Source organism: Cupressus sempervirens, chromosome 3, assembly GCF_028749045.1.
Source record: "Cupressus sempervirens isolate cs-2001-9-10 chromosome 3, ASM2874904v1, whole genome shotgun sequence".
NCBI classification, from domain to species: Eukaryota; Viridiplantae; Streptophyta; class Pinopsida; order Cupressales; family Cupressaceae; genus Cupressus; species Cupressus sempervirens.
Window position 1 is genome coordinate 451,904,448 of NC_143120.1, and position 12,717 is coordinate 451,917,164.

At 34.8% G+C, this 12,717-nt stretch overlaps 1 protein-coding gene across 5 annotated transcripts in view; it reads left to right on the forward strand.

Annotated features, from left to right (window-relative positions):
* LOC149567027 (Ubiquitin-like superfamily protein) overlaps window positions 1-2,425 on the forward strand; it is a 66,563-nt gene extending 64,138 nt beyond the window's left edge. For all 5 annotated transcript variants that reach the window (XM_089820244.1, XM_089820242.1, XM_089820246.1 and 2 more), the window contains one exon: window positions 2,164-2,425. In XM_089820244.1, the coding sequence (XP_089676370.1) occupies window positions 2,164-2,246 (83 nt within the window). In that variant the 3' untranslated portion in view covers window positions 2,247-2,425. The remainder of the gene's footprint in view (window positions 1-2,163) is intronic.
* Window positions 2,426-12,717: the final 10,292 nt, after the last annotated feature.

Here is a 12,717-nt window from a genome sequence, read left to right on the forward strand (position 1 = left end):
AATTGTGTCTTCTGTAGTTTGTTTTGGGCATCATGCTCATCTCATCTGTAAAATTTGGAGGGTTGGCCAATTTTCCCTCAAAATTGTGCTAACTGTTCTCAGTGTTTGTCTTCATCTCCAAGGAAGAGAAGCTCCATTATCCAACATCAGGTTGGAGGTCTTGTGATGATATCTTGTCAAATGTTTTGCTGATTTTGGGAGGATTAGTGACAAACTCATCTTAGTGGTAGAGTTAGTGACAAACTCGTCTTTTTTTCGCAAATTATTCTAAAGGAGGCACCCCTCTCTGTTATTTTTTGGATGGATTTTGGCTTCTTTGTCATTATCATTTTGCAGACCTAGGGAGGGTCTTACAACCAGCAGAATGTTTTGCAAAATCTGTGACCAAAGGACAACAGTTAGCTGCTGATCATTAAGGGAGGGTATTAGAATATTATATTGTTCCTTTAATGGTCTTCTTGGTTAGTCTTTAGTTTATTAGGTAGATTCTATTTCTGTCTTTAGTTCATGATTGTTTTTTTTAGAAGCATCGTCTTTGTAAATCTGTATTATTAGAACAGGTCAATGTGATTTCATACAATTTGCTGAATTTTAAAGAAAAATTCTAGCCTTTTGTAATATGGAATTTTTTCTCGAACTCTTTTCGATATTTTTGAAATAAAAAACAGTAGAGGTATTTTATGAAATTTGTGATTCGTCTTTGAAGATTTTTGTTGAAAATTACATCCTTGGTTGAGGGTTTTCATTGTGCGATTTTTTGGTTTATATTATTTTCCTCAAAATTATCTTCTGGGTTTATAATTTTTTCCTCAAAATTAATTTGTTGTATTTTACAGTTTTTCCCTAAAAAATGATGCTTTATATGCTGATTCATGTCTTACATTCTGTTGTCTAGTTTTGATCAATTTTTTCACCTCAAAAATTGTGTCTTGTTTTTCCAAATTCTCTTCTTAAAAAATTTTCATTTTGTGTAGTATGTTTTGGGGCATCATGGTCAACTGCAAATTTTGTAGGTTTTGCTGATTTTTCCTTTAAATCATGCTAGTTGTTCTCACCGTTTGTATTTGTCTCTAGGGATGAGCAACTTCGTTATCCAACATTAGGTTGGATTTTTTGTGATGATTTTTGGTCAATTGTTTCACTAATTTTGGGAGGGTTAGTGCCTGACTCATTTGAGTGCCAAAGTCAGTAGCAGACTTTTGTCTCGTGTTGCAAACCATTGTGAAGAAGGGGATACCCTTCTTTGTTCTTTAATGGATGGACTTTGGCATCTTGATCATTTATATTTTGCAATTCCAAGAGGGGTCAGAAGACAACAATTAGACATTGACCATTAAGGGAGGGTATTAGAATATTATAATGTTCCTTTAATGTCATCTTAGTCTTTATTTTATTTAGTAGTTTCTACTTCCATCTTTAGTTCACAATTGTTTGTTTTAGAAACATTCATCTAATTAAAATTAATATAAGGAACTTTCATTTTCTTTGTTCAGCACAACTACAACATCATCAATTTACCATAACATCTAATTACCCTTCAGTCTTTCATTTACTTGTGCTCTTGAAACCTTTCCCAATGCTGATAGGGGCTAGTGATCTCTTTGGCCTCTATTCTTTACAAATGTTTATTAGCTCCATAATAATACTAGTCAATACAGAAGCAGAATCCCCTATAAAAGATGGGTTGGCAATTTGACAACTTCAAAGGTGTCTGATCATCATCATTGTGAGGAATATCCCGGATATGGTTCCTAGTGAGTAATTTATCAATTGTTCCCACATATTTGACATCTTTGTATACAAAAATGTATATAAGCACACGTGAATGTGAACCCATCTGTATGCTTTTATATGGTTGCTGACTTCATCAAGTACATTTAGGTATATAGAGAGGTTTTTTCATCACATACTGTTACATTTTTCTATGTACATATGATTCAAGCAATTAATTATTTTTACATGCTCATTATTGTTGAGTTAACAATGTTTTTGATTTGAATAGCATACATACTTGGAGAGCTGCCGGCCTGTGTATCATGTGTTACCCTGAAAGCATATTGGTTTTCCAGTTTCCTTATTTCACATGTGCATTTTTCTTGCCAGTGTTTTCATGGTCTTGACATGGTTTGAACTTTGATTGCCATGGTTTTGTGATGTTTCTAGAGAATGGCCAGTTTGAGGACGTCGACATTGAAAAGCCAGAAGATCATCACAGCCTATTAGAAACTGATGTTTCTGCAATGTGACAATGATCCAAAAGAAATGAGTTTTATGTGAATTTTGGTCCAGTTGTCCTAAACATTATTTTCCCTATCCAATCAGAAGTGTAATAGTAGTGTTTCTATGTTTACAGATATTCTTGTGAAGTTGCAGAATAAGAGGAAATGTATGTAATATAATTTCTACTATTTATGTTTTTGTGAAATGCAGGTATCTTGGTAACTATACTTAATTTTTGTAAATTTGCTGGTGGTTTTAGGTTACGTTTACTTTATAAAAACCTTTCTGTTTTATATGATGATATGGTTTGCGGTATGCATTGTTGAGAAGCCAATAGAGAAAACCAAATATGAAGACAAAAACACTAAAGCCAAGCAAAAAGCCCTGTCACCCTAGCGTTAGAGCCATCATGCATGAGCTGAAAGTCCATTTTACAAGTTGCTACTTGACATCAGAAATCTTTTAACAGAAATTAGGTAGCTCCAAAAGTTCATTCTGTAATAGAGATGCCAATAAATGACTTCTACTCCAAAAATCATGCACATGGTACCAAAGGTAGCCAGCCACACTAATGATCACTTGGAAACCCCCCAGTAACCAGGCCACAACTTGTATCCATCCCATATTTCTTATAAGAAAAACAAGGCTAAGATATCTGGTCAAGGACATTGATGCACACACCATGTGTGACTTCGTGACTTCCCCTTGTGATTTTTACTCTATGCACCCAGTGCCCACATTATAAAGAGGCCACCCAACACCTTGCTTACTGGAGCTAAGCACATGTACCTCTTTCTCCAAGGAGAGAATTTTTTCTTCCAACAGTCCCATCCTTGCAGAGCCCTTCCCACCTTTGATGAGGGTAGAAACATGTCTTCATATTGTCTGGGAGCAGCATTTGAAATAACCACACTTGAAGAACAACATTTGGAATGAAATTTCCAGGTGAGATTTAAAGACTTTACATTTCTTGAATCAGGGAGACACTTGTGAACATTCCTCTCTAAGAACAACTTTAAGAAAGGTTAGGGAAGCATTGGAAAGTTGAGATTCATTCAAAATGCCTATCAATACAACCCCCTTATGCATTGGTTCATGACTAGCATTCTTGGTATGCCTACGTGTCATCCCTTGTGCAATATATCAAAGAAAAAGAAAAACACAACACAACACATCTCAAACACCCCACCAAAACACTCACAACATCACAACTTAACTGAACTCCACCCAGGGCAACAAATAAAAGCCTTATTAAATGTCGAGTGCAACCCAACCTCATTTGTACATACCCATGCCAGCTTAAATGTCTAAGAAATCCATTCTTTTGCCAATTTAAAGTTCAATGTCATATATAAAGGGGTTACATTTTCATACTGCCCTAAACCCTTAATTTCACATTTAGTGCTCTCAATTTTTAACAAAAATGAAATAGAAGAGCCTCCAACCGGGAAATGTCCATAGAAAGGACTATAAGTTCTTAAATAATAAAATAACATGACATTTAACAGGTGAAGACCTTTTGCGGAGTTTGGAAGATAGCTATAGAACTGTAAAGGGTGCTACGACCCACAACAAAGTTTGTAAAAAATCTACTATAGAGTTCAAAATATGCTTGCAATTTTAATAATAAGCCTTCACAAGTTTAGCTCCTTAGACTTTCAACCCAAGTTCGATCCGTCTAAGGTTTGCATTGTTTCCATAAGAGAATGTCCTTTAACAATAATATTTTCATCTCCTTTTGAAGTTGCCACCATAATTCCTACAATGAGGGCTTCTCATTCAGCTTCATTATTGGATTTAATCCCCAAGAAGAGACTAAATCTATATGCAAAGCTCCCTTTAGATTCTCTAAGTGAAAAACCTAAACATGCATGACCACATTATCTCTAGAAACATCGTAAAACATCAACTTAACAAAATATTTAGGGCAGAGCCCACTTAGTCACTTCTGGATTTTAAGGATCTTTTAGCATCCCCCTTCTCTGTCAATTGTACTTTCTCCTATGTGTTGAATGGGGAAAAATCATTTATTTTTATTCATATACAAAAATAGAAAGGACTAATGACAAACATTAAATGAGATGTTCTTTTGATTGTCAATGTGCCCAATATGGTGTGAGGTGAAGTATGGCATATTTAGGTAGTCCAAATGGAATCATCTACCTACAAGATGACTTGTGCTCTAAAATGGAAGAACATTCAATTTTCTTTTGTTAGGAAGTATATGTTGGGATGCTCAAAGCAAAAACCTAAGATTACAAGTACATCAGAACCCTGATGCTGTAGCAATCCTCTTAAAGAAATTGTTGTTTAGAGGGATATCGTTGGTTCTTGTTTAGCGTGTACCATCATCTCAAAATTCCCTCGTCTTCAAGTTTGTCAGTTTTATTTCACTTTAAGCCATAAACATTTGAATGATAAAAGAATGTGGGGTGCAAAATGATTGAGAGTTTAGTGGTGATTGGAACTAGAGGCCTAATTGTTTAATTATGCAGTTTTTTCCATGATGTTTATTGGGGTATGAGACTTCAAGGAAATTGTTAGGATAAAATGTTCGTTGGATTTTTGTGGTGTATTTGATTTTGAATTGTCCATATATAAAGCTTTTAAAGAAACATAATATCTAATGTATAGTGTGGATGCGACTAAAGAATGGTTTGAGTAGAGATTAGTTGCTTGTAAACATCAATCGAAAATTTCTCCTTATTGAATATTTGAATGATATGTGAATTGAACATGATATATGAAATCCCTGTAAAAATGAAAATGGTTATAGGCCATGTTATAAGTACTTTTCCAATATTGTGTGTAAGAGAGTAGTTATTATTTCATGAGAATTCAATAAATAATTTGTAAAAAGAAATTTACCATTTTAAACTATTTTTGTTTTATGTATTTTTTTTTAAAATTAATTTTCGTCTAATGTTTGTATACAAGTAAAATTCATTGTATTTTAAGACAAGTAATTAAAAATAATTATGTATTTGTAAACATACAACTTTACAAAGAGAGGAGTAAAACTTAACTTGCATGTTTAATGTTTCGGCATATTTTCAATTGCACTCTTTTACTTTTTGGTATTCTTTGGAACAAAACAAGTACGTGTAAGAAAAATTCAAAAAAAACAAGTGGACAAGACAACTTGAATGGAAAAAAAAACATACTATTTGAATCAATTCAATCTTGCATAATACCACAAAAAAAAAGAACTACATAATTGTCTAAATAAAATGGAAAGCATAATGTTAATAGCTTTGCTTACAACTACTACAACAGAACTACATATTAGTTAAAAAAGTAAATATTAGTCTAAATATAATGAAAACCAAAAATGTTAATAGCTTTGCTTACAACTAATTTACAACAACTTATATGGGACCCTGAAAGATGGATGATACGTAAAGAAGAGTGAGGAGACTATATTTTTGTAATAAAAAAGTGACGATCATAGAATTTTGCATCATGGAGTGTTCGGTCTATAAGGATATTGTTAGAATAAAGGATTAATTTAATTACTTTTACTCCCTACTTAAGATTCGACTTAAGTTTTCACCATACATACATGCATTGCCATTTTAATTAAATATTAATTATTACATGTCATTTATCTCGTAGGGTTTTTTCTGTTAGGTTTTACAATCTCCTTCTATAAGGATTGATCCATTGTATATTTTTATTAATTCTTTTTGTTTGATAATATAATTTTGCATATTTGAAAGCCAAACTCTTGCCTTCTCTTGTCTGTTGCTTCTCCATGACAGGTTCTTGCATGTAGGTGTTCTACAAGATCTGTGGATTTGTTCTTATCAAACCCTTCATGGTATTAGTGCTGAATCTATTGTAGCTTATTCGTGTTTGAAGAAAAAGAGGAATGAGGGTTTGTTGGATCAAATCTAGTATTTTCAAGGTATTTTTTGTGTGGAAATAGTGGGTCTTTGAAATTCAGAGCACTTTGAGTCCAAACATACATCACAATTGGATTCATAGTGTATCAAAACCCCTAATTTCATATAAGGCACTTTGATTTTGGATGTTGTTGACATGAGAGGCAATTGTTTTTTGCTTTTAGGCTCTGTACGAACACGACACAAATTTCAATGCATTTTTTTGCAAGGAAGAATTAATTTTTTTTAAAATGCTATAAAAAATAGTGCAATCCATATAAAAAAACACGTCGCTAGCGCTTAGTTGGCGCACCACCAGAAGTGGTCGCTCCACTGCAACACTTCGCCCACCACTGATGGTGCCCTTTGTGGGCTTCATCTCGGCCCTGTGCAACTACAATGCCACCCGCAAACCACCACAATGCAACTCATGGACCACTACAACGCTCTCGCCACCCGTGGACCACCGCAGTGCCACCGCCACCCATGGAGCACCACAACGCCACCACCACTAGTGTCGTGCCACATGTTGTCACCAACGCCCAATTTGCCAACTCGCAGTCACATGGTTGACCAGGGGGCTAAATTTTAAGCACCTAAAGGGGGTTTTTCTTTTTTGCTTCTCGGAGAGCCAATTGTTTTTTTTGCAATATCAAGAGCATATGTTATTTTTTTGGGCAAACAAGATACCATTTGAAAGCTGATTTTGAGATGGACATGTTTGTGCAGGTTTTTCCTGATTTTTTTTCCAGTATGGTTTTTGATTTTACTGTTAAAGTTCGATAATCATTTTTGCATTCTGGGGGACCTAATTTGCGCAATTTAGCTCAATTTTTTGATTTGAAAGAAGCGTCGAAAAGCTCTTCTCAAGCCCTTTTCATATTCTCTATTTTTTTATCATAAATTTTCAAAGGTACATATTATACTCAACTAAAACATTTTTTCTCCTTTCTTGTATACACATTCTTTCTAGCATCCGGGGCTTAATTTTTTGCATTGTGGGGGGTGTTCTTTAATTCTTGTTTCTATTACTTCAGTAAACCATAATTATATCAAAACAAACACCTTCTAAAACAATGGATGATATCTCTTCTTGTCTAGTTTTTCTAAACCCATGTAACTATCACACATGGACAACTTTCATGACATGACTTCTTCGTTCAAAGAGTTTGTGGTGTTGTTTAGATGAAGTGCAATTGGTTTTGTAGAGATCCTATCAGGCTTTGCAACACATGAATATGATGGATGAGATCATGGGTTTGATTTCTTTGAGTGTTTCAGACAACTTGCAGTTTCATCTTGATCGGTGTGATACTCCTTGAGAGATGCGGGCCAAGCTCAAGGACTTGTTTGATACCATCAATGAGTTCAGAGCACTTTAGATTGAGGCAAAGTTTACATCACATGTACCTGATGCTTTTGCCTCCATTCAAGAATTTTTGATGAGGTTTAAACAACATAGATCTTAGTTACATGGTTGTGGGAAAGTGAAGATTGATAAGGAGTGATTTTATTTGATTTTGTCAAAACTTCGAGGAAACTTTCAGATTTTCTCTTCTACCTTCCATTCCATTATGGATGCTTTGGGTCCTAGATTTACCATGCCAACATTTTGAGGTATTCTATGATCAATTTACTAAAGAGCAAACCAAGCTTACTTACTTGGACTCTCTAACAAGATCAAAGAACTAGGCATTGGTTTCTCAGACATCTACATGGAATCCAAAGCTGAAACTGAAGCCCAAAATAGATTCAAGTGGCAGTGAGAGTTCCTCTAAGCCATCTCCAAGATCAGATACACAAAAATCCACTCCAAAGAGTAAACCTTCTAAATCTGGTGAATCTTCCTCCATGACTAAGAAGTTTATAGGTGGTCCTTGTAGTTTTTTTGGCAATGAAGGAAATTTAATTTTTAGGCGTTGGAAATGTCTTGAGGCTTTAGAGGAGGCCACACAACATCACATTATTGCTTCTTCAAAGCCACCACCTCCTCCTTCAGGGAAAGGACATGCTCTTTTTTTGCGAGGTTTTTCTTCTCCTACTAGTTGGATCATTGATTCATGTACTTCACACCATATGACACACTCACTTGATTTGGTTACCTCGCACAACTTTCAGTTTTAGGTTCTGGCACTATTTATTTGGAGGGTGGTTCCCTACAAGATGTTCTAATAGTTCCAACCATTTCTACAAATCTTTTGTCTGTCTATCAGATTTGTTATTATGGCTTTGGTAAGATAGTTGAGTTCCCACAACATGATGTGGTTATTCGAGACCTTCATGATCTCGATTTGGTTGTTGCTACTGGGAGTGTTGATTTACAATATCATTTATATCGGTTTGATGGCTTCGAGAGCTCCGGTTCTATAGGTGTTTTTTTGTTTCTCATGCAAACATAGTGAGCAAACTTTGGCATGAGCATTTTGGCCATGTCAACTACAAATATGTACAACATGTGTTCATAAGAGGTAGTGACTAGGCTATCTCAGATCCCTTGTACTGACGGTGTTTGTTGAGGTTGTGCACTTGGAAAACATCACAGATCCTTTTTCGACAAGTAGATCCACATGTGCTAAGGCACCATTGGAGTAGATACACAGTGATCTTATATCATTCCCCACTCTATCTTTTTCAAGTGCCCGATATGTGCTTACCTTTATAGATGACTTCTCTAGATGCACATGGGTGTACTTTTTGAAGTATAAGTCTGATGTCTTTGATTCATTTTGAATCTTTAAGACATTTGTGGAGAAGTAGTCTAGTCTTTCTGTCAAGTTTATATGCAATGAAAATGACAAAGAAAATGTGAACTAGTCTTTCATATATTTTTGCGCTGACCATGGTTTACATCATCAGTTCATAGTTCCTCATACCCCTCAGTAGAATGGGGTTGCTGAGAGAAAGAACATAAGATTATGGTAGATAACCAATTGTATGACAATCTCGAGCTATGAGTCCTTCATTTTGGGCTGAGGCTATCAATTGTGCCAACTATATTCAAAATCAGATGCCTCACAAGGCATTGCGACATTTGACTCTTGAGGAGGCTTGGACTCATGTCAAGCCCAATATTTCTACATTTTGTGTTTTTGGTAGTGAGGCTTGGGCATTTATTCTAGATGCTCAAAGGAAAGCCATGGAGAGGAAGAGCCGACCACTCATATTTGTTTACTATTGTAAGGATGTGAAGGCATACAAGTTGTTTGATCCTAATTCCAAAGAGTTCTTGTTTTTGCGAGATGTCCAATTTGATGAGCGCTATCCTCAGATGTAGCCTCCATCACCAACTTCTCTCTCAATGACTAGTGCTTCTTGGTTCTCCTCTATAGGATTATGTAACCTCTATGGATGATCCTGATGATGATCTCCCATCCCAACCTCCACTACATGTTCAGTGAGTGCCCAAGTGGGCTCATGATACTATTGATGTAGCTAGACCTACGGAAGGAGATGCTTCAGATTCTTGTTGCCATTTCAGATGATCCACATAGTCTTTGATAGACAACATGACACTTAGATTGGGATAGGGCTATGGATGGGGAGTATTATTCTTTGATGAAGAACTACACTTGGGATCATTGTCCTCTTCAAAAAAGAAGAAAGTTGGATTGGTGCAAGTGGGTGTACCGTACCAAGTTTGGTGCAGATGGTTCTATTGACAAGTACAAGGCATGTCTTATTGCAAAGGGGTTTTCATAGGTGGAGGGTATTGATTAATCTAAGACCTTTGTTCTTGTCACCAAGATGAATTCTATTCACCTTGTACTCTCTCTTGTAGCTTCTCAGGGATGGGCAATATTTCAAATGGATGTGAAGAGTGCCTTTTTACATGGAGACCTACACAAGGAGATCTATATGGAGCAACCTCATGGTTTTGTGAAGAACTCTTCTATGATTTGCAGACTTAAATGGTGTTTTTATGGTCTCAAAAAAGCCCCCTTGGGCTTGGTATGAGAAGATGAATTCCTTCTTGTTGTTTCACACTTCACACCCTGTCATTCTAATGCTATAGTGTACTTTTAGTGTCATGGGGCTGATCTATTAATACTTGTGCTATATGTTGACGATCTCATTATTACGGGTAGCTCACCCTCTATGATTCAAAGTGTTCAACGAACTTTATAAGAGAAGTTTGAGATGAAAGACCTTGGACTTCTACACTATTTTTTGGGCCTACAAGTTGTTCAATATTAGGATGGGGTAGCCATACTCCAACATAAGTACGCTCTTGATATATTTCAAAGATTCAACATGCTTGATTGCAAGCCTGCTCCTGCACCTTTTTAATTGGGTGTTGTTTTATCTACCACTTTCTCCACTCCTACAGTGGATTCCAATGTATATAGACATCTTGTGGATAGTTTTTTGTACCTAACACATACATGTCCCAATCTTTCTTTGCAGTTGGCCTTGTCTCTAGATTCTCACATGATCCTCTTGAGATTCATTGGCAAGATGCCAAATGTATTTTAAAGTATATTTGACATACTGCATGTTATGTCATTCACTATACATTAGGGGATCCTCACATTGTTGGTTATACACACTCAAATCAGGTTGGTGATATTGATCATCGAAGGTCTACTTTTGGCTTTATTTTCTATTTTGTTTCTAGTCGTATCACTTGGTCTTGCAAGAAGCAACATGATCACACATTATCATCTACAGAGGCATAATACATGACAATTGTGTTGGCTAGTAAGGAGGTTTTATGGTTTCGACTCTTAATGACAGAGTTTGATTTTCCCCTTGATAGTTCCACCTTTCTTTGGTGTGACAATTAGAGTGCTATACACATTTCCTGCAACCCAGTTGAGCATTAGTGGACCAATCACATTGAGATTCATATGCACTTCATCAAGCATTTAATTTATGATGACTCTCTTATCTTGGAGTATATTCTCATTGTTGAGCAAGTTGCAAAAATCTTCACTAAACTTTTTTACATCCTTGCGGTATCTTCAACTGCATTCTATGCTTGGGGTGAAGGGATTTTTCATTGGGGGGTCTCAGTGATGAGTACTTCCTTCTTCTTTTTTTAGCATTCTTCTATCTCTTTTTGGAGTAGGGTTTTTTCACATGCAATTTTCCCTATTTCTCTATTTTTCAGAGATTTAGTTGTGTTGAGTACCTCTTCAGGCCATGTTGTTGGGACCCATTTACGCTTTCAACATTGTAGTTTCCTTTCCTTTTCATGCATTGTTTGTAGCTACATTGTTGCTCATATGGGGTGTTAGAGTAAAGGATTATTCTAATTACATTACTCCCTAAAGATTTCAATTTATGCACATGCGTTGTTATTTAGTAATTAAATATTAATTTTAGATATCATTTACCTCACAGGGTTTCCCTTTTAGGCTTTACGATCTCCTTCCATAAGGATTGATCCATTGTATATTTTCACAAATTCTTTTTGTCTGATAATATATTCTTGCATGCAGGTGTTCTACATGATATGTGCATTTGTTATTATCAAATCCTTCATATATTTAGATAATTTCTATTGACACATTAAACATGAGCACCTTTAGTAATTTGTTTGAGAATGAAAAAATTATAAAAATTGACAATTTCTTTATCTAAGATACATAATAGACGATCCAAGATATAGAAGAAAAAGAAATCAAGTTGGTAAGGTGTTGCCAAACTTCTCTTTGCTGCTTCGCTAACTATTTATGAGCCTTATACGCTATATGGCGTCCTAAGTATTATTGAAACATACATGTAAGCTGTAGACTAGGTGCATGTAGGGGGTAGCATGTGGATCTCTACACTGAATATAGTGAGTTACATATTGAGGCAAGTAGATGGAATGTGCAAGTGAGATGAGGATTAGCTAGTTGTCTAGCTATTTCTTATAGGACATAGATGATCTTGTAAATAACTCATTGTCAAATTCTATAGACTTTTTACCTAGTAAGTTTCACTCTATTAAGTGGCCAAGTTTGAAATTTGTGCACGAGATTTTTTTAAATAATTTGTATAGTTTAATATTTATACATATGCTTACTTTATTTTATGTTCTACCTTTTAAGACAAACAATATATATAATGCATTACAATTGCTCTAGACCTTTTTTTTGGTAGGCCTTGCTTGGTAAACTCCATCTTTTAAACTTTGGTCTACCAATATTATTGCTTGATTGGTTGACCAGGCCTAGAATTTGACTATTAGCCCTACTTGTCATATGAGCTTTTTAATGATGGTTTAGTCATTTTAATGCATTTCATTTTACATTTTAAGATTAATATTAGTTGTCATTTTTAATTAATTTAAGAATGCTTTTAAATTGAAATATTTTATAAATATAATATAAGTAATAATTAGTAATATTTACAAGAAAATTTGGTGTTTCTAAATGCAGATGTTTAATTAAATACTATTAAATTATAGAAAAAATTTATGAATCAGTAATATATATGAATTTTAAAAAGTTTCTAAGTTTATTTATTGCATATTAATATTTTAAATTGCTAAAACAAGTTTATATTATATTTTAAAAATATTACATATATAACTATAATAAAAATTGACAGTAATTAACAAATGACTCTTTTATCAAAGATTAACTTCTCTATTGTCCAAGTACATTTTCTACTTGTCATATACGAC